General features: G+C 40.7%; 1 protein-coding gene across 1 annotated transcript; it reads right to left on the bottom strand.

Annotated features, from left to right (window-relative positions):
- Nucleotides 1-17,229: 17,229 nt before the first annotated feature.
- LOC307171201 (uncharacterized protein) lies at nucleotides 17,230-23,971 on the bottom strand. The gene is made up of 3 exons (XM_079892685.1): nucleotides 22,436-23,971; nucleotides 21,535-21,703; nucleotides 17,230-21,418 (listed from the first exon to the last, which is right to left on the bottom strand). The coding sequence occupies exons 1-3, from the start codon at nucleotides 23,277-23,279 to the stop codon at nucleotides 21,295-21,297; spliced, it is 1,137 nt and encodes a 378-aa protein (XP_079748811.1). The 5' UTR covers nucleotides 23,280-23,971; the 3' UTR covers nucleotides 17,230-21,294.
- Nucleotides 23,972-25,115: the final 1,144 nt, after the last annotated feature.

The raw sequence follows: 25,115 nt of genomic DNA, 5'->3' as shown, positions 1-25,115 counted from the left end.
CTATCTGGACGATGTGATTGTGTATTCACCTGATTTTGACTCCCATTTGTTACATCTGGAACAAGTATTCCGAGCCATGGAGAAGTACGGATTGAAGCTCCAGCCTGGGAAATGTCAGCTCTTTCGCAAGGAAGTGAAGTTCTTGGGCCACCGGGTAGGGGCTGCAGGAGTGGCAGTAGACCCCGATAAAGTTTCCGCCATACAGAGCTGGGACTCTCCTAAGACGTTGAGGCAGGTGAGGTCCTTTTTGGGATTCGTGGGATATTATCGACGCTTTATCCAGGATTTCTCTAAGATTGCTAAACCCTTGAATCAACTGCTTGTGGGGTCAAGTCGTCCTCGTGGCCGTGGGTCCCCACTAGTAGACTGGAGCCCGGAATGTGAAGTGGCTTTTCAGAGGTTGAAACAGGAGTTGTTACAGGCCCCAATCCTAGCCTACGCAGACTTTGCTCAGCCATTCATCCTGTACACAGATGCCAGTAACCTCGGGTTGGGGGCAGTGTTGGCTCAGCGGCAGCAAGGGGCGGAAAGAGTGATTGCATATGCCAGCCGGAGTCTCCATCCAGCCGAGCGGAATGATGCCAACTACAGTTCCTTTCAGATTGAGCTGCTAGCCATGAAATGGGCAATGTGCGTGAATTTTAAGGATTATTTGTGGGGAGCCAAAGTCCTGGTGGTCACTGATAACAGCCCGCTGGTACATCTTCAGACAGCGAAGTTGGGAGCAGTAGAGCAGAGGTGGGTGGCTCAACTTGCCAACTTTGATTATCAGATGCAGTATCGACCCGGCCGTGAGCATGTCAACGCAGATGTCTTGTCCCGGCTACCTTTGGAGCGGAGGGAGGAGCAGTTGGGGGCGGAGGCGAGAGAGGGGCTAATGGTGAGGGCAATCGAGGCACCTGGAGCACAACGGGAGGATGTCCCGGTCGGTTGGGGATGGGATCCCCTACGGTGGAGGGAGCGGCAAGGAGGCGATGAAGCGCTGGTGGCTTTGCGGACTTACTTGGAGCTAGGTGCACTCCCGGGGGCGGAGGAAAGACGTATCCAGGCCCAGATGGTGAGGAAGCTTCTGGGACATTGGAGACGGCTAAGTCTGCGAGATGGAGTAATTTGTCGCACTGTCCAGGACCCAATGACTCGAGAGACCGTGTGTCAGGCGGTGGTACCGAAAGCCCAAGTTCGACCCTTGCTCCAGGCATATCATGGCCAATTGGGACATCAGGGGAAGGAGAGAACGGTGTCCTTGTTGCGAAGACATTTCTACTGGGTCGAGATGGATGTGGATGTGGTAGCATACGTGCAGGAGTGCCCCCGATGTACACTGTTTAAGGCTAGGAGAGAAGTAAGAGCACCTCTAGTCCCAGTGCGACCCAGGGCCCCTCTTCATATTGTGGCTATGGATTTCCTGACGCTGAGTCGACCGATGGATCGGTATCAGAATATCCTGGTAGTAACGGATCTTTTTACTAAATATGCGTGGGCGATTCCGACTCTGGACCAGACGGCTGCTACTACAGCAACGGCCCTTTGGAGGGCAGTGTTCCAGCCCTTTGGGTGCCCAGAAATTCTCCACTCTGACCAAGGGCCGAACTTTGAGTCCCGCGTAATCCGAGAGCTGTGTCAACTTTATGGGGGTAAGAAGACCCATACTACCCCGTATCACCCTCAGGGGAACGGGGGGTGTGAACGCTTTAATCAGACTCTGCTGAGTTTGTTGGATACCCTGGATTCGGATCGCCAGGGCCAGTGGATAGATAGCCACAGCACCACAGGCTATGCTCCTACCTACCTGATGTTCGGCCGACATGTACGCTTGCCTGCAGACCTGCTGCTAGGGACGACTGTGCCCGGGGATTCGATTACTACTACTGAGTGGGTGCACAGACACCATCGACAGTTACATATCGCCTATCAGACGGTCTCAGGACATCTTGACACGGCTGCGAGGAAGAACAAACGGTTGTACGACCGAACTGCAAGAGAGGCTCCCTTGTTGCCAGGAGAGCGGGTGCTGGTACGAGACAATCGACGCCAAGGGAAGGGCAAGCTCAGTGACAGGTGGGAAGCCATGCCGTATGTGGTAGAACGACGACAGAGTCCCGATCAGCCAGTGTATACCATTCGACCTGAGGGGAGAGCAGGACCTGAGAGGGTGTTACATCGAAATTTGCTTCGTCCCTGCCCTAACTATCCTAGGCAACAGAATGCGGTTTCCCCAGCCCCAAAGGCCCAAGGAGTGCCTTGGGTGGCCTGGGCTGTGTTACCCAGGGTGCCAGAAGTCGAGCCAAGAGAATTAGAACCTGCCGCACCACCCAGACGCTCACAACGAGAGACTCAAGGAGTGCCTCCAACAAGGTATGGAGATTGGGCGTTTGGTCCCCGTTCTAGGGACTAGAACGGATTGGTGAGGGAGGATGTCACGGAGTGACAACTAGGAACCATAATTAACTGAACGAGTTCCCTTGGGGAAACAGTTCCGGCGGGACATCAGGCCGGTTCCGGTGGCCTGTCATGGCTGCCCGTGTTGATGAGCGACAGCTGCAGTGAATTATGAAGTGGCTATTTCAACGTTCGGCGTGCAGCGTTCAAGAAACAGATCTCCAAAGTGGTGTGACAATATATAACGACTCTGTGACAAACACTGACCATACAGGGTATATATACACAGAACTAACAATGATAATGGGGAACAGCTGAGTGCAATGATGATGGGGAACAGCTGAGTGCAATGATACAGTGATGGGTACAGACAAGGATTGTGGGGGATGCAGTTTATAATGAGATGACACCGTGGAAAAGAGGACCTCTAGTGAACACCCAGGGAACACGAACCAGACACTGTGACATAACCCCCCCTCTACGGAGCGGCAACCAGACGCTCCAAGACAACAACAAAACCAAACAAAAGTCCAGGAGGGAGGTGGAACAGTGGAGGTCAGGGGGAAGGATGGGGGGAGGGATGGGGGGCCAGGTCCATGGAAGGGAACGGAAACAGGGGGTGACGGTTTAGCCGGCAGCCAGGGCGAAGCAGATAGTCTGTCGGGTGGCCAGGGCGAAACAGACGACCCCTCGGGCGGCCAGGGCGGAGCAGACAGTTCATCAGGTGGCCAGGGTGGATCAGATAGTCCATCAGGCGGCCAGGGCGGAGACGACCCCTCGGGCGGCCACGGCGGAGACGACCCATCGGGCGGCCACGGAGGAGACGACCCCTCGGGCGTCTATTTTCTCTTCATGGGTTAGGCATATACTTCGTTACATTTGGAAACATTAAGCAGTTTTGATTTACAAGCTGTTTAATGTTTGATGATCACGTTATTTTATATTTGAGTGAGCAATCTTCTATCACTTGTTTCAGCTTCTTCTTCTTCTCCTGTGTTTTGATCCGGAGATTCTGTACTAGAAGATGTGTCATAGCGCATCCTACCGTATACCAGTGAAAACATGGATAGCTGGAAAATTCAGTCAATGGGGGGGAAAAGTTGAATTAAAGTAAATTCCTATGTACTCCAGTGGACTAGCCTACACAAAAATTCAGATACGCAGAATTAGAAACATATTTGTTTTATATCAATATTTTAATCAATATTTTCAAACAAAGTTTCATAAGACTGTATATGAAAAACGATGTAAAAAAAGTATATTTAATAGGCTACTCAATCAAAAGAGTTAACACAACTCCAAGCCAAGTATACTTTGAATAATTAAACTTTTAAGTTTAATTTACTCGATCAAAAGATTGAGTACAAGCATAGGCCAAATTGGACTTTTCTCTCAGTAAAAGTCAAGTACACTTAAGTGTAATTAAGTATATTTTTGAGAAGTATATAAAATGTAGACTGAAAGTATGCTTTCTTCTTTTTAGTTGAAAAAAAGTATACTAATAGAACACTTGAATAAACTTATTTTCCATGCTTGTTTTATTTACTCTATAAGCTATTCCACCCGAAAGTTTGTTACTATATAGAGCTGAACATGTTAGTTTATAAGACGATGTGTAATATTATGTTTTTTAAAAAAGTATTTAATAAGCTACTCATTCAAAATAGTAAACACAAGTACAAGCCAAGAATACTTAGAATACTTAATTATACTTTTAAGTATATCTCGATCAACAAGTATTGGCCAAATAGACTTAGACTTTCCTGTCAGTATAAGTCAAGTATACTTAAGTGGAATTTGAAGTATTTTTCTGAGAAGTACATGAAGTATATTTCTGAGAAGTATATAAAAAGTAGACTGAAAGTATACTTTCTAATTTTAAGTTTAAAAGAAGTATACTAATAGCACACTTGAATAAACTTCTTTTTCGTAAGGGTATACAAATCACAACATGTAAATAGGAAAATGTTGGCGTTATTTTGTCACTTATTGGGAGCCGTATGCTAGCTGGAGCCGTTTACCTCCAGTCTTTGTGCTAAGCTAGGCTAGCGGTGGGTGCGTCAGACAGAGTTACGGCACGCACGGAGATGAAAAGGGTGTGTGTGGACTTATCTAACTCTGGTGGATACTGTGAATAAACTAACATCCCAAAAAGTAGGATTGTTCCTTTAATGTCATTATCAAATACAAATCTGGTTTGCCTGATCTCTCTTGTCAACAGTAGCGCTACACTCTTAAAAAAAAAGGTTATTTATTGACATTGATGGAAACCTTCTATTCCAAAACAGGCATAGTGGAAAACATTTTATAGTGGGAAAAAAAATTCTTTAGAATTTTAAAATTTTCAACCTGAGAAAAAGGCTCCTTTAAGAACTGTTGACTGAAAGGGTAGAATAAATAATTAATCAAAAAATTAAACAAACAACACAGTATTATCAGTGTGAATCATGGACAGTGACACACGCAGCATTCATAGAGATAAAATAAAAACATTATGTTATATGTATTTGTAATAAAACACGTTAAAAAAATTATACACACAACAGATATGATTATTTTGCAGTAATTTCCAGACCATTCTGAAACCTTTGATTGCCACTCTGGCCCTTATGTGGCCTCGCCACTGGTTGACACACAACTAATCAAACATGTATACCATATATGGCATAGTAAGAAATATAATAACAAGTAAGAGAGTCAGATATGAGTGAGTATAAGTGTGTCCAAGGCCTTGTTCTTGTTTTGTCTAGGTGTGTCTATGATGTGCAGATAACATAACGGAAAGAAGTTACACAATTGCAGTCTTACACAAGAACAGTCAACAACAGTTTGAGAAATAAGAAAATATTAACACACCCTGTGCAGGAAACACACAGTAAGCACCACTAAAAACCAGAGTGGACGGCTACTAGTCAATGGCTAACGTCAACTGTTTGATTACAGACGTTCTTCAAAATATCTTCTTTTGTGTTTTGCAGAAGAAAGAAACTTGGTATAACTTTATTTTAAGGTGACATAGTTACGTGTTTACATTTACATTTACTACAATACAAACAGTAAATTATACATAATTACAAGTAACTAACCCCAAAAGCAAACCCTACCTGTATCTCTATAGTAATAAGTAAAGGTTAATTAATTAAAACCTTTTAAATATGGAAATGAGATATATGACAGCAGAGGGAGAGAATTGTACGGAGCGTATTGAATTTGGAGGCAAGGAGCCACAGGATATTTAACCCCTATCAGACGGGCATAAGTACCCGTTTACATTTGGCAAACGCGAATAGGATACATTTTTGCCTGTTATGTAAGTAAGTGGGGACTAAGTACTTTGAAAAATGGAAGATTTACAGAAAGAAGTGGATTTACTTAACAAAAAAATGGCAAGAACAAGGTGAAGCTTTGCTACTAGCCAGGAGGAATGCATTGATCAAGTGAGATCCACCTTCCTGTTGTCCCACATACCCGAGGATGATCAAGTTGAACTTCTTAAACAGCACCTTAAAGGTGAAGCTAACTGTAAAGTTTATACTGGATGAAACGGAAAATGATCCAGAAATCATATTTGAGGTGCTCCTTGGCACGTATGGCGACAGAACACCAGTTGGTACTCTACTGAGGGAGTTTTACGAAACCACTCAGAGACCACGAGAGACTGTTAAGGCATATACTTATGCTCTTCTGGAAAAGTTGGAGAGGGTTTTGAGAAGGGACAGCAATTGTGTACCTCAACCAGAAGTTGTTAGAACCTATAGAACCAATTCTTAATGCGCATGTGAACGCCATCAGCGTTTCTCACAGGTTCGCGTTTAAAGTCTATGTAGAGAGAATTGTGTCGTCTTAGCGGCCCCTAATTTAATAACAAATGATTGTTGCGACGGAAGCGAATCAATCATAACAAACCTTAGCTTGAAAATAACTTTACTAAAGAACCGCTATAAAGCCAAAACAATCTCTGTTACCTTAAATTATACGTTTATCTATGTAAAGCTGCTTTGAAACAATCTACATTGTTAAAAGCGCTACAGTATATAAATGAAGATGACTTGACTTTAACCCTCTTGGCCCTAAGGGTATTTTGGGGCCCTGAATATGTTTTGATTACCCTGTGTCACGATCCACACACAGGAAACGAGATATAGATCCAAGAGCAGTATTTATTAGAGAAATCCGTAAATCGTAAACAGTCCAGGCAGGGGTCAAAATCCATAAAAGCAGTCCATAAACAATAAACAAAACACGAACAGGCAAGAAACAGATCTCCAAAGTGGTGTGACAATATATAACGACTCTGTGACAAACACTGACCATACAGGGTATATATACACAGAACTAACAATGATAATGGGGAACAGCTGAGTGCAATGATGATGGGGAACAGCTGAGTGCAATGATACAGTGATGGGTACAGACAAGGATTGTGGGGAATGCAGTTCATAATGAGATGACACCGTGGGGAAGAGGACCTCTACTGGACACCCACGGAACACGTACCAGACACTGTGACACCCTGACATTTGTGCTTTTTTCAGTTGCTTAAAAACATATTAATGGCTAAAGTCTGATTAGACTGCACAAATAGAGCTACAGTAATACATGAGCAACATATACATCAAAATTTGTGGTTTTAAAAAAAAAAAGTTTATGCATGGTTTAAAAAAAAATGTGAGTCACTGAAATTAGGCCATATAACACATAGTAGCCTAAACATTTGCTCACAAGGCTGTTCAAAACTGGATCTTGTTGCCTAGAGTTTTTTCTTCAAAACAGTGTGAAAACCATCCTGACACCGTGTCCTAACCAGACACGATATGATAAGATTCCAGCGACAAATAATTTGTCTGTCCACACCAGACGCGATGCAACTGCGAGATGCGTAAAAATCAATAAAACCCACAGTTTTAAAACATTATTAAAAACACATATGCTACTGAGTTACTAAAACAATCTTTGTCAAATAATACACTTGTTTGTTAACAGTTTGAAGAACGTTCTTGTTTCCATTTGTTTAATTTCAAGATCTGAGGTGAATTATCCATTGTTGCTTTTACAGCTACAAAGTTGGAGCACTAAATGATATTAAAAATCACACTGCATGCTTTTAACATTAAATAAAGCACATAAAGAGTACCTGAGATTATCATTGCCACACTTTGTGTGTGTAGTTCCAGCGCGACATCGCAGAAAAAATAAATCGTTTCTAAAATAAAATTTTGCGTGTTGTATGTCGCCGTTGCGGCTGGATAGGACAAAAACTCTGATTAACATGGAAAAGATACCGTTTATCGCGTGTCGTGCCATCGCGTTGCGTGTAGTTAGGACACGCTGTGAGCACTCCTTCATATAAAGCAATATAGTCATTTAACTTTTGTAAGACACTTCTGTCAGAATGGCTGAATCATCATGAATAATGCTGTGATTCACACCTGAAGAGACAAAGACCCTCCCCTGGGAATATCATGAGGAATGTGACAGGGAACTATAGAGAATGACTGTGAGGAAACTTAATGATTGAACGTATTGTTTTCACAAAATTATTTTTTATAAACAAAGTTCAAGAGGAGCACGTTCAAATAATCAATCAATCAACTCGTCATCAAACAATTTACCATGTCTACCCTATCAGCATGAGAGGAAGCATATATATTCATATTCACTCTGTCAACTCACCTAACATTCCTTGACAGTTTTCAGCAGCATTTGGCTCCGCCCTACCTTCCTAACATTTACGAAATGAGCTATCCCGTCCAATGAAGAATCTTTCGTCCTTCAGGAATCTTTGCCGCAATCCTCTGGTGTTATCTCACGGGCATCAGGCTCAGACAAACGGATCCTCGCCACCACGGGCGAAACATCCGCGACCTTCTTCCGCGCATATTCTCTAAATCGAACCATTCAATAATTCCTGCAATAGAGAAATGGACAATAAGGCCCGCCGTGCACCACGCTTGCGTCCCGGCAATGCCGCACTCTTCACACGAAGAAACGGGCCTTCTTCCAGGACCAGGCCGCCGCAGCAGGCCCTCAGTAAGCCGCGCCACAGATTCAGTTCCGGCCGGCCAGCTCACACTCTAGACCCGCTGGCTCGACTCCGTGAGTGCTCAGCTAAAAACCTTCTCGTTTTAATGTCCCTGGATAAATTTCGCATCGCTTCAGTCGTTGAGTCACAAGCACAGTTATGCCATCTGGATATTCATTTTGATCAGGGGAATACGTTTTAAATGGTTTCTGTTCAAATTATTTGCCGTCATTAACGCGCTGCTTTACTCACACGGCTTAAACTCACACGTAAACAGTAGCTCGCACATAATATTACGTGCAGATTGCACGCACACAGAATCAAGAACCTATATCATTAACTCTGTCTTGCAATTTATTTACAAAAATCGCTTAGAAGCTTAGTTATAGCACAGATGTATTTTTATTTTTAACGTAATTTAAAACCAAAGCTTCACCATTGGTAAAAAATCTGATTCAGAACGAACATAATCGGCAGGTAAAGTGACCCATAGAAATGAAGAGAAAAATTTAAATAAAAATTTATACCAGCAGTGTGCTTCCACGGCAAAGTTAGTAGTCCTTAGTGATTTTCAAACACAATTGGATAAATTCAAGGCGCGAAATTCGATGAAAGCTCTTTGTCTTTCACCATAAATGAGTTTCTTTTGAACTTCACTAAATAAATGAACCAGCAACAGATAAAGGAACAAACGATCATCTAAATCAGATTGTGCTTTGCTGTTTGATGATCAAACAACGACTACAGTATCAAATCGATGCGTCAGAGGTGAATATACGCAGGTTATAAACCGTTTAGGCTTCTCATGTATTCATTCAAAATAAAATAAAAATAATTTAGCAATCGATCTTTCAGCCCCACACGGTTTCCGGTGAGCTTTGGATTCCAGTCACCCAGGATAAACCATGGGTCTAGCCACATCCATTGAATTCTGGGCATTAACTTGGATACAGTTAATTTCCAGGCTGCACTGCACGAGGAGAAATCAAAGGATTCTGGTCTCACCCACCTTCCCAGACATTTTAAACTGTCCTAAATGCGAACTGCTATCTTTGCTCGGCCACTTAAACTTCAGATGCGCATAATCCTGCAAGGCTGCCCTCTAAACTCTAAACCTACAAGCTCACCATATCCACCTTTCCCAACCGTTCCTGCAGGATCCCACTTGCTTCTCACATTGCCACAGCAGTGTCATCTCCTCTGCTCCCACAGGTGCTCCGTCTCTGGTGTTCCTCTGGTTAACCTTCTTCACGGTCACAGCAGTCTATTCTGCTCCCACTGGAGTCCAGTTTTTCTGGCTAACCTTGCCTTCACTGCCGCAGCAGTGATGTCCCCTCACGCTCCTGCAGGATCTCAGTTTCTCTAGCTAATGTTCTCCACTGCCGCAGCAGTGATGTGACCATCGGCTCCTGCAGGAGCTCAGTTTCTGTCTAACCTTCCTTAAACAATGGAACGGCCTGTCCTTTTTTAGAATAATCTGATTTCTCTTCCTGTGGATATCCAATTAATGTCATGTATTTATTATTTCTGAATTGGCTTTTGATAAGTTACTTGTTTAATTGGCATAATACATTTTTACCTGACAAATAAATGTTAAACCTTGATTTATTCTGCATTCTTCTGAAATCATTATTTATAGTACATTAATTTGCAGTCTGGTGTTTCCGCAAATCTCTGTCCATGATAGATCACACTTGAGGCACTAATAAATGGAGCAGTGGGCACTTTCTTAGACCTTCTAATTTCTGACTATCTATGACTTAGCATGGTGTATGCTGTAACTATTATAAAAAATTACGCCTACGAGTTAGCAGTGAGCAGCCGCTTAGGGTAAAATGGTTACACTGCTCCCTCTGACTATTTCATAAACTGGCGAGTTGTGATCGTGAGCGCACATTCGCGACGTGACGTCTCAAAGCGACTCTGAGTCCGTAATGAACGAATATTTGAAATTATGAAATGCTCGGAATAATCAAAGATCTAAATTTATTCATAATCAATATTTATGATTATTTTCTAATCAAAAACACGATCTAAATTTGATTATCATTCGAAATTTGAGTCAGATTACGCATAGAACTAAAGTAATATTGAAAACTAAATTCCAATAAATTAAGTGAACTTCACTGGAGCGCTGAAAAGACATACATGCATATACCTTTAGCCACCTTTGGATTCCGTTGTTGGGCCAATGGATGGTCCCTACACTATTCAGAGCTGATATTCACACAAACCACCCATTGAAACCACTTCTTGACGCCTCTCTTAATTCCATTCTTCAAGCCGTTTCACCCAGCACCCTCCAATCCTACTTAACCGCATGGAAGCATTTTAAGTCTTTCCACTTCACATACAACCTGCCTTGTCCCAATTTTTCTCTGCTCGCCATCACTTCATTCATATCCTATCTCAAAAGCATCAAGAACTGCAATGCTCTTCTGACTGGACTTCCATCATGTGCAACTAAACCTCTACAAATGATTCAGAATGCTGCAGCTCGTCTTGTCTTCAACTAGCCCAAAAGGGCCCACGTCACTCCTCTGTTCATCTCTCTGCACTGGCTACCTCTCGCTACTCGCATCAATTTCAAGGCATTGACACTTGCTTACAGATCTATCACTGGCTCAGCTCCCTCCTACTTTCACTCACTTCTACGAGTCTACATCCCTACCAGAAGCCTATGATCGGTCAACGAGCGACGTCTCGTGGTTCCATCACAGAGAGCCACAAAATCATTTTCCAGAACATTCTCATTCACAGTTCCATGCTGGTGGAATGCTCTCCCCACCCTCATCTGGAATGCAGAATCCCTGGCAACATTCAGAAGACAACTGAAAACCAGTCTCTTCCGTGAGCATTTAACCTCATAACCCAACCTACTCGCCCAGATGCCAGACAACCAATAACGTTAGACATACACTGGACACAGTGTCTTTTTTCGGTTTCCTCAGATGCTCAGAACTCACCATCACTTCCAGCTTTAACCCAAAAGTCCACCCCACAATCACAGATCTATCAGTGCTAGACAACGAAACCATCTCCTACTTCAGAAAGCAAAGTAAGACAGATCAAACCAGGAAAGGCCATTTCATATACCTTTTCAATCTCTCATCACCAATCCAACCATACCAAACTCTACTTGCTTTTCAGAAATTCACAGACTAAATCCCCTTCCGACCCACTTTTTGCAGATGACACCAACCACCCCGTCAGACGTTTCTGGTTTCAAAAACACCTTAAGTCTGTTTTGCTCCATTCAGGCATCCCAGCAGACCACTTTTCCAGCCATTCATTTCGCATTGGCACAGCAACCACAGCTGCCCAAAAAAGGCCCCTCTCAGCAGCAGATCCAAGCACTTGGCCGCTGGTCATCGGAGGCCTTCGAGAGTTACATCCGCTCAAATCGCTTCCATATCAAAGAAGCCCAACAAACCCTCATCAGCTAATTCTTTTGCCAACTCCTCATACACTCAACCCTACAGGCCACCACTTCTGCAGGAGCCACGTTCCCCATCCTACCTCACTTTTCTGCCACAGCAATGCTATTTCAGTTCCAGCCGGAGCTCAGATCTCCGTCCCACTCACCTTTCAAATCACAGTTTGAAAGCAAGTTTTTTCCAACACCCCAGCAGCATCACGTCTTCCTCCAACAGGAGCCCTTTCTCCACCAGAATGGCTCTCCAGTCAGTTAAAAGCAAGTCAACCAAGTTCTTCTACTACAGCTAATCTACTCCGCTCCCACAGGAGCTCCGTTACTCCGTCCAAACTTGTCCACTGCCGCAGCAGTGTCATCTACTCCGCTCCCGCAGGAGCTTGGTTCTATGTCCAAAATAGTTTTGGATATTTAAAAGCAAATTTAAAAGCAAGTTTGGTCCACTGCCGCAGCAGTGTCATCTCCTCCACTCCCGCAGGAGCTCTGTTCCCCACAGCAGTGTTTACTCTTCCATTCCCACAAGTACTCTATTATCCATCCTTTGCCATCAGATAGTTGAAAAGCAAGCCAAAGCAAGTTTGATCCAATGCAGCAGGGTTAGGGTTAGGGATAGGGTCAACTCGTCATCAAACAATTACCATGTCTACCCTATCAGCATGAGAGGAAGCATATATACAGTATATATTCACTTTGTCAACTCACCTAACATTCCTTGACAGTTTTCAGCATCCCTCCACCACCCCGACTCCTCACTCTTGGCTTGTTCTTTCACAGCCAGGAATACGGGGGGGTGGAGTACTCTGGGTTTGGGCCGAATACCGAGCCCGGAGCCCGCTCCTCGGACAGCACGCCAAATGCGCATTTATTCTATCTGACTTATTTGTAAGTGTGAACTCGTGAAATCAAGTTTAAGTTAAAAGTCTGACTATATATTTTCTTTACACAAAGACTTTATTTAAAAACTAAAAACTACACTACCATTCAAAAGTTCAAAAGAAGTCTCTTCTGCTCACCAATGCTGAATTTATTTGATCCAAAATACAGCAAAAACAGTAATTTTGTGAAATAGAAAACATTTATCTTAAATTTTATATTTAAATACATTTTAAAATGCAATTTATTCCTGTGATCTAACCTGAATTTTCAGCATCATTACTCAAGTCTACAGTGTCTCATGATCCTTCAGGAATCATTCTAATATGATTTGCTGCTCAAGAAAAATGTCTGATTATTATCAATGTTGTTATTATCAATATTATCAGTTGTGTACAAATTTCTTTCAGGATTCTTTGATGATCTGAAAGTTCAAAAGAACAACATTTATCTGAAATAGAAAGATTTTGTAACATTATAAATGTCTTCTTTATTGTCACTTATGATCAATATAAGGCATCCTTGTTGAATAAAAGTATTCATTTCTTTAAAAACAAAAACAAGAAAACAACAACAGCATTAAAAAACGTCTCAGGTTACGACTATATCCTATGTTCCCTGAGAACAGGGAACGAGACACTGCGTCAGAACGCTATGGGAACGCTTCTACGTGAACCGGTGTCTGAAACGCTTTAGTCTTTTTTTTATTTCATTTTTGTAAACTATACTTTAAATCACACTTAAAAATGCCTGAATGTCACTTTTTCATTTTCATTTGTCCTACTTTAGCAAAGGTGCTAAACTTCAGGGTGCTAATTCATGATCATAATCACTAAAGAACATCAAACACTGCTGTTGATTTTAGGAAATAATGAAATAGGGAGTTGAACTTGAGAACTTCCTGCACTGTTTCATCTCTTTTCTTATGCAAAATATTATTTATAAAACTGCCAATGTCTAAATATGATTTTAGCAATCGTTATGTGAAGAATTCTAATATAAATATAAATTAATAAAGTCAGGCAAGATGCAAAACTGCTATCCAAATCCAAGTCTAACATTTATTTTCACATTGTCATGACAAAGTTGTGATGAAATCCCTCAGTAACGATTGTACGGGTATCAGTATTCTCACATGTCCAACAGGGCTAAAAACTGCAAACCTCAATGAACAGAAAATACAAACAACTCATATAATACTGGAGTCCCTGAGGTTTATCATGATAAAGTTAAACTTTAGATACTTTTAGGCCCTATTTTGTATATTTTATTAGTGCCTCATACAAATGTTGCAGATATTTATGCATCATATAAAAAAAAAAAATTATAATATTTGATAATAAGTGTAACATTTGCACAGAACATTTTCTTTGAAGAAGCCCCAGTTAAGCAGTTCAAACTAAAGGTGTTGAGTAAACCTACCTCTGTGTGTGTGTGTGTGTGTGTGTGTGTGTGTGTGTGTGAGTGTGATGAATCGGTGGGATAGACATATACAGTATTACTTTTAATCAGTGGGATGGACATATACAGAATTGCTATAAATAGCTGGATTATTTTATCACTGATCATATCGTCAGTGAGTTGACTCTCAGGTTGTGAATAATGTTTGCACGAGGAATCATCGTCCTTCTCTGCGTCCTAGGTGAGTAATATAATGATTTCATTTACAAAACAACTGATGTTAGGATGTTGGTAATTTGCCACATGAGGACCTGCGATACACACTGATAGAGTCTAATTTGGCTCATAATGAACAGTTTGATTGTTTAGTTTGCACATTCTTTAGTCTTAATTCACCATTGCTAAAGACAAATGAAAAAAGTGACATTCAGACATTTTTAGGTGTGATTTAAGTATAGTTCACAAAAACAAAGGACCACAGTTCTGCTTTTGTAAAAAACAAAACAAAAAAAAACCTTAGACCATATTGACTTTCATTGTATGGGCCAAAGAAGAAGTTAGCATGTATGTTATTTGATTTCCTCTTGTCCTATCATGATAAACTTTAATCCTTGTTTTTTCTTCTTGACACAAACAGTGGCCATTTCTGATGGAGAAAGAGAGGTGAGTAAATTTACATTTACTCATCTAGCTGACGCTTTTATCCAAAGCAACTTACAATTGCTATATATGTCAGAGGTCGCACGCCTCTGGAGCAACTAGGGGTTAAGTGTCTTGCTCAGGGACACATTGGTGTTTCACAGTGGATTCGAACCCGGTCTCTCACACCAAAGGCATGTGTCTTATCCATTGTGCCACCACCACCCCTTATAAATAAAGGCGGTACTATACGGTTATCCGGACCACACCTGACCACACGTGACCACAACCGCTCTTGGTTGGTCGTAACCCCAGTGACGGGTAGGTTTAGGGGCGGGGTTGGTAGGTCATCACATGTGGTCCGGATAACCGAATAGTACCATAAAGGCTGTAGAATTGCTTTCCTCCAGGTGCAAATAACTCAAGGTTTTTTCTTTTTATGTGACAAGCCTGATTGCAAGGACGATTTTGACGCATGCACAAAGGAGTATTCACCCGTGTGTGGATCCGATGGAATAACATACGGCAATGAATGCACACTGTGTGCTGCCATCAAGTGAGTTTAAAAATGCATGTATTTTAAAATAAAGTACTGTAGGTTTAAAACAGTTTAGAGTCGGTCACTTTCAAACTTTAATCTTCAATTTAATCACTCTCTTTTTTAGGGAATCAGACACTGAAATCTTAGTCCAGAAGGAAGGCCATTGTGATCCAGAGAAGAAGATGTGGAAGAGGAGTGACAAAGGATGGCGCTGGTGGCGCCATTAGTAAGCTTGACAGACCTTTAGTCAGCTACTCATGTCTCATTCAGTATGACCTGAATGTGTAATGGTTTAATCCATAAATAAATGTTGCATATTAAAGCTGTTCTGTTTTCTCCCTCAAATCTTGGAAAGACACAATAAAATAGGTGAATATTGTAAGGAGGTACCCAAACCATATCTAGAGCAGAATATCATAAATGGTCTGGGTTTTTTTATTTTTTATTCCTGTTAGATTATTTGTCAGGTAGACTATCTGCATCCTCGAAGCTTTCAGTTAGAAACCGAGGCCGTGTAATACCATAACAATCAATTTTATTAAAGAAGGGTCATATTTATACACAAGATAAAGCAGATTCATCCACGATGGCCAGGCCATCCAGTCATATACTCAAGATCAACCTCTGCCTTATAGGGCATATTAAGAAATATTACAAGAGTTGTCAAGATGTTCAAATGTATGTGCGTTGAGTGTATAAGTGTGTCCAAGGACTAGTTCTTGTTTTGTTTGTGTAACGACACTGACAGTCCATCCGGCCAGATGCTCTGAATTAGCGAATCCTGATTGTTTCTCTCATGCTAAAACACATATGAGCATATACAAGCCCTAAATAACTAGCTTTCTGACACAATGACTACAAGTGTCTACAAGGAGGGCCTGGTTAATGTTTCACACGACTTAATGAAATCAACGAACAGGCCCCGGTTTGTTTCTCAAACTATCACGTGCTGCGACCACAATTCCCTTACTGTGTCTAACGTTTGTTCTTTGTGTACTGAAGGCAAATTACAAGACTTACCCCGTTCAGTTGTTTTGGACAACTAGGACTATCTTGCTTCTCTCAGCAAAATTATATGACGCCTCAGGCTGTCAAGTTAGTCTGCCCACAGAACTACCTTTGTTTTGGCCGAGTAACATGTTCCAATCAAACCCCCAACCCCTTAACATGGTACGCCACCACAAGATGCAACTGAGACATTCTAACACACACACACACACACGCACATTACCATATATGGACTTCCACTAGTAAAATTTCATTTTACCCTTCCTTACAAATTTATAAAGAGTGTTCCGGGTGATTTGCATGTTCCCCAGTGTGATATTAGAGTAGTTGGGTTTTTGAATTACAGTAATGTAATCTTTAAGTGCCTTTGTTCAACAAAAGAATGTATCCCTATGTGTCTATCTGTGTCACTACTCGTTCTTGGTATGGTTTTGATCCCCATTGCACGACGAAGAATATTTTTGATAAGAGACTGTGATAAACGTTATGGTTCCATGCGTTTTTAATTCCCTGAGCATAATATCATACTTTGCCCCCTCGGGATTCCACACGAGGGTCGGGCTACATTAACACCCACAGAAAATCTTCTGCTCAGAATGCTCGAAGAGGATTCGTCAACCACGAAAAACGGGGCGGTACACAGGACACTGATAAAAGCCTAAACCTTGAGTTTTCTCACGCTCTTCTCCCTCCTCAAAAACTTTGGAAACCCAAGTCCGGACCGGCTTCGGCCTGCTTCTCTTTTCTTCTTTTTTATTTCTTTTTATGTTTTTCTATAGTCTAGTGTCGTTTTCCTATTCGCCTCTGTTCATTCACGAGCTGAATGAACTTAGCCTGAATCATTCCCGGCAACTTCACCTCAAAGGAAGAGACTCTTTGAACCTCCCGCGCTCGCGCTCGCATGGAAGACACAGCACGCGCACGCCTCCCCTCAGACGACACGCAGGACCCTGCCTTCCTTCCTCATACAAAGAGAACCATATGCAATGCAAGTATCGATTATTGAATTGAACTTTTAATGTAATTTCTTTGTGGTCTCTCGAGGGTTACTGTCTGTGATTTTTGCCATAGCCTACTGCGATCTCTGATTGCAGATTTTTGCTTTCACTTCCGATCTCATCTCCCATCCTTCTCTCTCTCTCTCTCATCCGCTCTCTCATCCTTTTATGTCATTCTATCTTTCTCAAATTCTGATCATTTTATTCTCTCTCTCACTGTTATTCGTTATCTTGTATTGTTTAACTGTATTTTATGTACATAGACATATAATCCGTGTGTATTGTGTAGTTTGATATATTCCTTAGTTCGATGTATTAGTCCAATTATTAAATTCCATATGTCCTTGACTGACTCTGTTTTAATTGCCCATGTTACTTAGTCCCTGAAATGTTCGATCTTAGCTATATGCTTTATCTTGGTACGATTTAAGTAACCTAATTTTACAAACACAGAAAGTTGTCTTTTCAAGGCCTGGAGAAGATACTCTTTCTCGTGTTTGTAAGAAGGATAATTTTCCTTGAGAGTTAAGTTAATCTTACGTTCAATGTTTGCTGGACAAACAGATTGTTTGATAACTAAATTAATTCCATTAAAGTTATCCCATAACTTCGAGCTGAAATAAGACTATTGATGTATTAATGACGAACCATAACCCGTTATGGTAATCATTCATATATCAATCTAGTTCAGCTGCGATAAATTAATGTAACTGTAACATACAAAATATTAATCATATTCATGATTAATTATTAAAATTCCCTATAGATCATTTGAGCTAATATTAATATTAATGTACAACCCATTGTTGCTACATTTGAGTCTATGATGTGCAGATAACTTAACGGAAAAAAGTTAATATTAACACACCCTGTGCAGAAAACTCCACTGAAATCCTCAAGTGCGTTCCATTTGACCATAAGTGCCCTGTGAAGTGTACAAATGATAGTATTAATATATTATTTAATGAAAATACAAATTACAAAATACTCCAAAGTAATTAAATGCGTATTTCAAATACATGTAATTAATATACTGCCCATAACCATCTAAAGTGATGTTTCAATCTGAAGGGAGTGAACAAGACCCGTGTGAAGGCCCTGCAAACAGCTTAGGGAATACGGGAACATCCATACATCACTTCAATTCAATTCAATTCAATTCAAATTTATTTGTATAGTGCTTTTCACAATACATATTGTTTCAAAGCAGCTTTACAGAAAGTGCATTTCAGAAATGTACATAGAAAAATAAAGTTAGTTAATCATATATTAATTTAGGGCATAACATCGCTGGCGTCGAGTCGTCTCTTCACAGGCGTCGAGTCGTCTCTTCACAGGCGTCGAGTCGTCTCTTCCCGGGTGTTGGGGCATCTGAAGTCTCCATGAGAGGCTGGATACAAACAGACTTGGAATACACATATGACCCAGAGGGGCTGCATATGGAGTATCACTGGGGTGTCCAGCCGCAGGTGGAATATTTCAACCCCAGGGGTGGCAAGGTGGCTTGCCGAGGGAAAGACACATGCTCAGAGAGGCTTACAGTGGAAATACACATGTGGGGGTCGCCCGGAGGGGGAACCATGCACATGGAGGCACCTAGCCAAGTGCGAAAGCTGCCGGTGGCATAACTCTGGCGTTGACGTCGTCAGTGCTGGAGGAACTCAGGGCAGGGATCGGTCAACGAGCGACGTCTCGTGGTTCCATCACAGAGAGCCACAAAATCACTTTTTAGAACATTCACATTCACAGTTCCATGCTGGTGGAATGCTCTCCCCACCCTCATCCGGAATGCAGAATCCCTGGCAACATTCAAAAGACAGCTGAAAACCCATCTCTTCCGTGAGCACTTAACCGCATAAAAAAATAATAAAAATAAAAATAAAAACCTTTCCCTCTACAACCTCACTTATCGGTCCTATGCTACTCTGTATAATGCCTGAACTTCGTATCTGAGCACTTCTTGCGTTGTTTTTGTTTTTGCCTCTTCATGATGACTCGCTTAATCTAGTCCTAATTTGTAAGTCGCTTTGGATAAAAGCGTCTGCTAAATGACTAAATGTAAATGTATTAGGCTCACCTGAGGAGAATATCACACGTATCCCGTCCGTGGAGAGGAATGGCGAGCAAACGAAGACACCTGAGCAGAATCTAGTACCGTTGAAGCGAGTACATGAGAAGAAACTGGCTCCACTCGGAGATTATAGAATCTCGCGAATGTATTAGGTGTCGCCCAGCCTGCAGCTCTACAAATGTCTGTTAGCGAGGCGCCATGCGTTAGAGCCCAAGAGGATGCCACACTCCGAGTGGAGTGGGCCGTCACACCAAGGGGGCATGGTCGACCTTGCTGCTGGTATGCCAAAGCAATGGCGTCCACTATCCAGTGAGACAACCTTTGCTTGGAGAGAGCCTTTCCCTTCAGCTTCCCACCATAACTGACAAAGAGCTGGTCTGAGGTCCTGAAACACCGCGTTCTGTCTACGTAAGCACGGAGGGTGCGTACTGGACAGAGCAGTGCCAAGGCTGGGTCTGCCTCCTCCAAGGGCAGCGCTTTCAGGTTCACTACCTGATCTCGAAAGGGTGTGGTACACTGTAAAAAAAAAAACGTAGATTCTACAGTAAAACGCTGGCAGCTGGGGTTGCCAGAATTCCACCGTAAAGTTACGGGTAAAACATTTTTTTCTTTTACGGTTGGCAGCCATTGTCATTGTTGTTTCTACGGTTAAATCTGGTGCTGGAGTCAATGATTTACTGTAAAATAAAAAGTATTAACTTAAGGAAAAAACAATGTTTTTCCTTAAAATTAACAAGAAAACAACCTATAAAATTAAGTTTGTGCCACAAAAAATAACATCTTTTCCCTGTAAAATAAACTATCAAAAATGATAAAATACAATATTTTATTCTGTAAAAATTCCCAGAAATTATGAAAAAATGCTTTGCAGTTTCCCCTTTTTAATAATTATGATTAATAATAATTTAGAGATGACATGGAAAACTTTTATGAGCTATCAAAGGGTTTACCTGATGGAATATATGAAATATGATCACCTTTTGCTGGTTATTTCACAATGAATGAGCAAACTACTACATTTCATGCATACAAATAATTTTTAGGTAAAGTATTAAGCCTGCTTAGTAGTAACCTTTTTTAGAAGGAGTTCTTATAATCTGTCTATCCTGTAAGCCTAATATACAATGCATTAATTTATTAAAACTTATAAATGCAACACAAATGTCTTGTATACCTTGTATTTCAAATAAAGTATTTTATTTACCATCTTTGAAGTTGTGAACATCAAATATTAAACATTTCACTCAAATCACCAAAGACTGTCCCAATGAGTTTTCTTCACTGCAAAACCAGTGTTAGAAGTTGAGCATATATTATATTTTACATCAACTGTGGCAGACAATTTGCAAACACCTTTAACATAACTTTGAGAACTTTAAGTGTTATTGGTGCAGTTTGAACTACAAAAATGTTAAAACAAGTTAAATGTTCCTTGTTTTAAAATATGCAAATGCAGTTATAGGAAAACACTATTTTTCTATTTTAATAAAAGCTGATTTCAAGAAATTCCGGGATTTTTTTTTACTTTGACTTATTTTACACACAGAACTGTTCAGAAAAGCTGAAACTGTACATCTTTAAACTGCATCATGTAATTGAAAAAAAAAGGAAAACAAAAAAAATTTACACTTTCTTTTGAGAACTTTACAATAGTTTTTGATTTACAAAATTCTAGCTAGCGATGTACATGCAGCCACCTTTTTACATCATTAGAATGCACAATTACTGTAGTAAAATTTTAATCTAAGAAACTCCTGGAACTAACAAGCAAAAACTGGTACTTGAACAAATCTTGTTTAGTAAAACCCCAAATTGTTAAAAAAATTTCACTTACATTCAGAAGTATAACAATTGTTTAAACAACAAAAACATCTGTAACAGAGTCTGTAACACACCTTTATCACACTGTCCAAAACAAGAGGGGTTGTACTAGATCCACTCATGGTCAGCAATGTCTGAGATGAGAGTGAGGACTCTAGGATTGACTGAGAAAATTTTTTTCTTCTTGGATTCAACCTTGGTGCCTCTCTCAGGATTTATGGAAAAGAAACACCTTTATGGGAAAAAAAAGTGAGAGAAAGATTGAGAAAATTAACAACCTGAGAAGGGATATCAAATTGATACGTTTGATAAATCCCAAAAAAGTGTCCATAAAAACAGAAATTTTACCGTTGGAGGAACTCCAGTGTTGATCGTAGTTCCACTGGGTAGTGTATGTTAAAGCAGTAATAACTGCCAAACATCAGGCAGATGGCGGAGGTGAAGGTTGTGATGTGGTCGTTGACAATCTTCTTGTCGATGCTCAACATGAATGTCTCAGCAGCAAAGCAGGAGGAACCTGGGAATCAATGTCAGTTATAAATATATATATATATATATAATGCAGATACTTGAAACAAATTGGAGGATGGACCCTGCCAATATTGGTAGTAAACAAATAAAGAAATGGCTTGATAAAGTAATTAATGTGCCAAATAAAAAATATTACATAAAAAGTAATTATTAAACAATAAGATTGGAAATAAAAGGGAAAATTAAATAATAGTGCTAATTTTAAATTAAAACTGAAAATGATAAATATTGATCTGTCAATGTATAATAAAATAAGTTGGTAAAGTTTCTTTTTTGGGTGCTATATTTGGCACAATAATTAATCAAGCCATGTATTTAGTTATTTTTATTACCAATTAAGGCAGGATCCATCTTCAATAGTTACATACATCATAGGATGAATTATCATACTGGCTGAGCTTCTGAGGTTGTGTTAGCCAGTGTCTCAGTATGTAAGCTAGCGAATGTGTGCGAGAATGAATAAATGAGTGAATGTAGTGGAGTCCTCTGGACTACATAAAACGTTATACAAATTGTGGGAAATGATATAACAAAACTAAACTAGACTGAAAAGTTTGTAGCCAAACTTTAAGTTGGCTTGAAAAAGCCTAGCCAGACAATTTGAAAAGACAATTTGAAAAGCTAAAAGCTTGAAGGCTTTCAGTTTAAAATAGTTGTACAATGACTTTGCAGTTACATCAGAAAAAAAAAACTGTTGAATTTTGCTCCATTTACTTACCACAAACAATAATGAAGGGTGTTGGTGGCACTTTCTCCATCTGAACATCCTCTGCAAGGCTTGTCGTCTCAACACAGTGGAACAGAAGGTCTTCCTTCTCATCAAAATGAGCCAGTAAAAGAAGCAGCATCTCAATGACTTCTTGGGAGCAACCACTGGACTGACCTCTTTCAGTCTGAAGCTTGAGAAGAGCGTTCAGGACTCGTTTGCTTTTTTGTGCATCAACATATCTCAGGAACTTTAACAGACGTGCCCCTTTTTTGTCTACATTATCAAGGAAGTTTCCCATCAGATTTACACCAATCAGCTCTTGGAAATGTGCTGGCATACCGACTTCATTAAAGAGAAAGGGCCATTCCTGGCATAGTTTCTGGATGCTTTCCCCTTTGTTGATGTCTTTACGCTGCGTGTAATAGGTGCACTTGACTAGTTCTTTCACGACATCTGTACTGTAGTTATTTTTTAACATCTTCATTTCTTCTTTTTTTTCAAGCTGACTCTCCACAGTCTCCGAGAGTGGCAAATGCTTTGGCTCCCAGCTAATACATCCATAGGTGTCTTGAACACTTGCTCTTTGTTCGGCAGGTATTTCGTCTGTGTCGTCATCATGTGATGCTGCTTTGCGCTTTATAACCTTTGGTGTGTCAGGTCGCTTGACATTTTCAACTCTTGCCTGAAGTTGCTTCGACAGAGAATGATATCCTGGTCCAATAACGTCGCCATTAATCACATCTTGCAGAGACTTTGGATACCTTGCCACCATCCTTTTTGCTATCTCTCTTATGTTGTGTTTGGTAGGATTCTTGCAAGTCTTCATCATTTCAGAGACCACAATCCTTACCATTTCTCTTCGTTGTCTTGCACTAGGTCTTTTCTGTCTTTCCAAGTTCTGTATTAACTCCTCAGGGAGCCTCTGCCATGGTATTTCAAATTGCTCTAAGCAGTTTAGTGTTAATGGTGTACAGATTCCTGAAGATGATGTAGAGGTGGATGACGCTGGTGAAGAAGAAATTGAGGGTGCAGAGGGAAAGACAACCACTGGAGATGAATGCACAGATTTTGGTGTTGAAGTTCCGGAGACTAAAAAGAAGATATGAAAGCTTTAAACATTGAGCAATGCTTTTTCTGTTTTGCTAAATTACACACTGTATAGATGCATTTGGAGACATTAAGGTTACACAAAATAGTAAAAACTAAATGCAATTTGTCTAACAAGACTGCATTTTAAAAATTAACATTTTTGAAACCCCCTATTGCATAATAACAACATTTATTTATTAAGGAAATACTGATGATGACATCATCATTAGACTCATAAAAATTCATATTCTAACCTTAACACCATGTTAACAAGTGTGCCATTGGGTGGTGTGGTATTGTTCTATACTGACTATTTTGGGTCCAGGCAGCAACCAGTCTTCGGGCTTGTATGGGCTTTAACACTGGTAGCAAATCGTTTTCTGTGATGTACTTTAAATCATCTGTGGTTGCCGCACCAAGTGTTTTCAAAGTATCTTCAACGGACTTAACAAGTTGATCAGGAAGGTCCGGAAGCACTCTTGTTATCGCATCCCCTATGTTCTTCAGCTGTGATTCAGCCATATCTGTTAAGACACACAAACAAAGAGTTTGGTCTCTGGTTCAAATAAAATTAATGCATTCAGTCTGACAAGATGCTGTGCTTCAGTGGAATAATCTGGTAACCATTTTTCACATAAGATGACAATGGCCACAAGTCAATCAGTTCACTGATGAGTCTGCACTCTAATCTGCCGGTGTCTTTTTTTACTGAGTACATGTGGTAGTAAGAAATAAATTCAGCGTCATAAACTCTCATGAGAAAATGAAGAGCTGAATCATCCTTAACAAAGATCAGCAAAAGTTCACCAAACTCCACTGACTCATCATACTTCATGACAACAAACTGGCCCTTCCTGTAAGCAAGGCCATTGTACTGAACATCAACTGGAATCTTTGTATTCCTTTCAGTAAAACCAAAATGTAGGACTGCGTCTTTAACTTGCTCACTGTAAAGCTCCAATTAAAATGGTGAGCCATCTTTCATTTGCAATGCTGGAGGACTGACTGACCCAGCAGAAAGGAAGGCCTGGAACATTTGATGTCTCTCTGAAAGAGTCAAGCACAGATTTTTGAAATTTTTCAGATGCCTTGTGCATCTTTTGAAGTAACTGTGCTTGCTCTCAAAGCGCATCGTCCAAAGCCTGATGAGAGGGCCAAATTTTAGGATTAGCCCTGGATAATGTCGTAAGTAATGGTGTTTAGGTTTTAAGTTGGTATTAGGAAACAATTCCTTTCTGGTTTCCAAATATTCTTGGATGAGAGCATCCAGATAAGTAACCTGGGCCTTGGAAATTTGCTGAGCACAAATTAAGTCAACGATGTCCTTGAGCTGCAACGTTAACTGCCAGACATCATCTTGAGGGTTCTGCACTTTGTCTCCAATTATGAGAGGTAAAAGTCTCAAGAAGTTCCAATTTTGAACAGCTTGTCCACTCAGTTTCAATGTTTTTGGACTGACCTCACAAGGCTTGGATAAAGTGTCTGTTCCTTTGTATTTAAATTGCTTTATGCGCCTGTTCAGAATTGTGTAAGTGAACCATTTATTTCTGCAGATGAAATATTTGAGGTAAAGAGCAAGATCGTATGAGAGGACACCCTC

Source organism: Squalius cephalus (genome assembly GCF_949319135.1).
Source record: "Squalius cephalus genome assembly, chromosome: 14".
In the NCBI taxonomy this organism is placed as follows: Eukaryota; Metazoa; Chordata; class Actinopteri; order Cypriniformes; family Leuciscidae; genus Squalius; species Squalius cephalus.
The sequence above is the reverse complement of the archived record's forward strand: the minus strand, read 5'-3'. Positions and strand labels throughout refer to the sequence as shown.

Coding starts and splice junctions, on each gene's coding strand:
- LOC307171201 (XM_079892685.1), bottom strand. CDS start 23,279: ATGGTAAGGATTGTGGTCTCTGAAATGATGAAGACTTGCAAGAATCCT. Junction 21,704..22,435: donor ACCCTTCATTATTGTTTGTG/GTAAGTAAATGG, acceptor ATTGATTCCCAG/GTTCCTCCTGCTTTGCTGCT. Junction 21,419..21,534: donor ACACTGGAGTTCCTCCAACG/GTAAAATTTCTG, acceptor TTTCCCATAAAG/GTGTTTCTTTTCCATAAATC.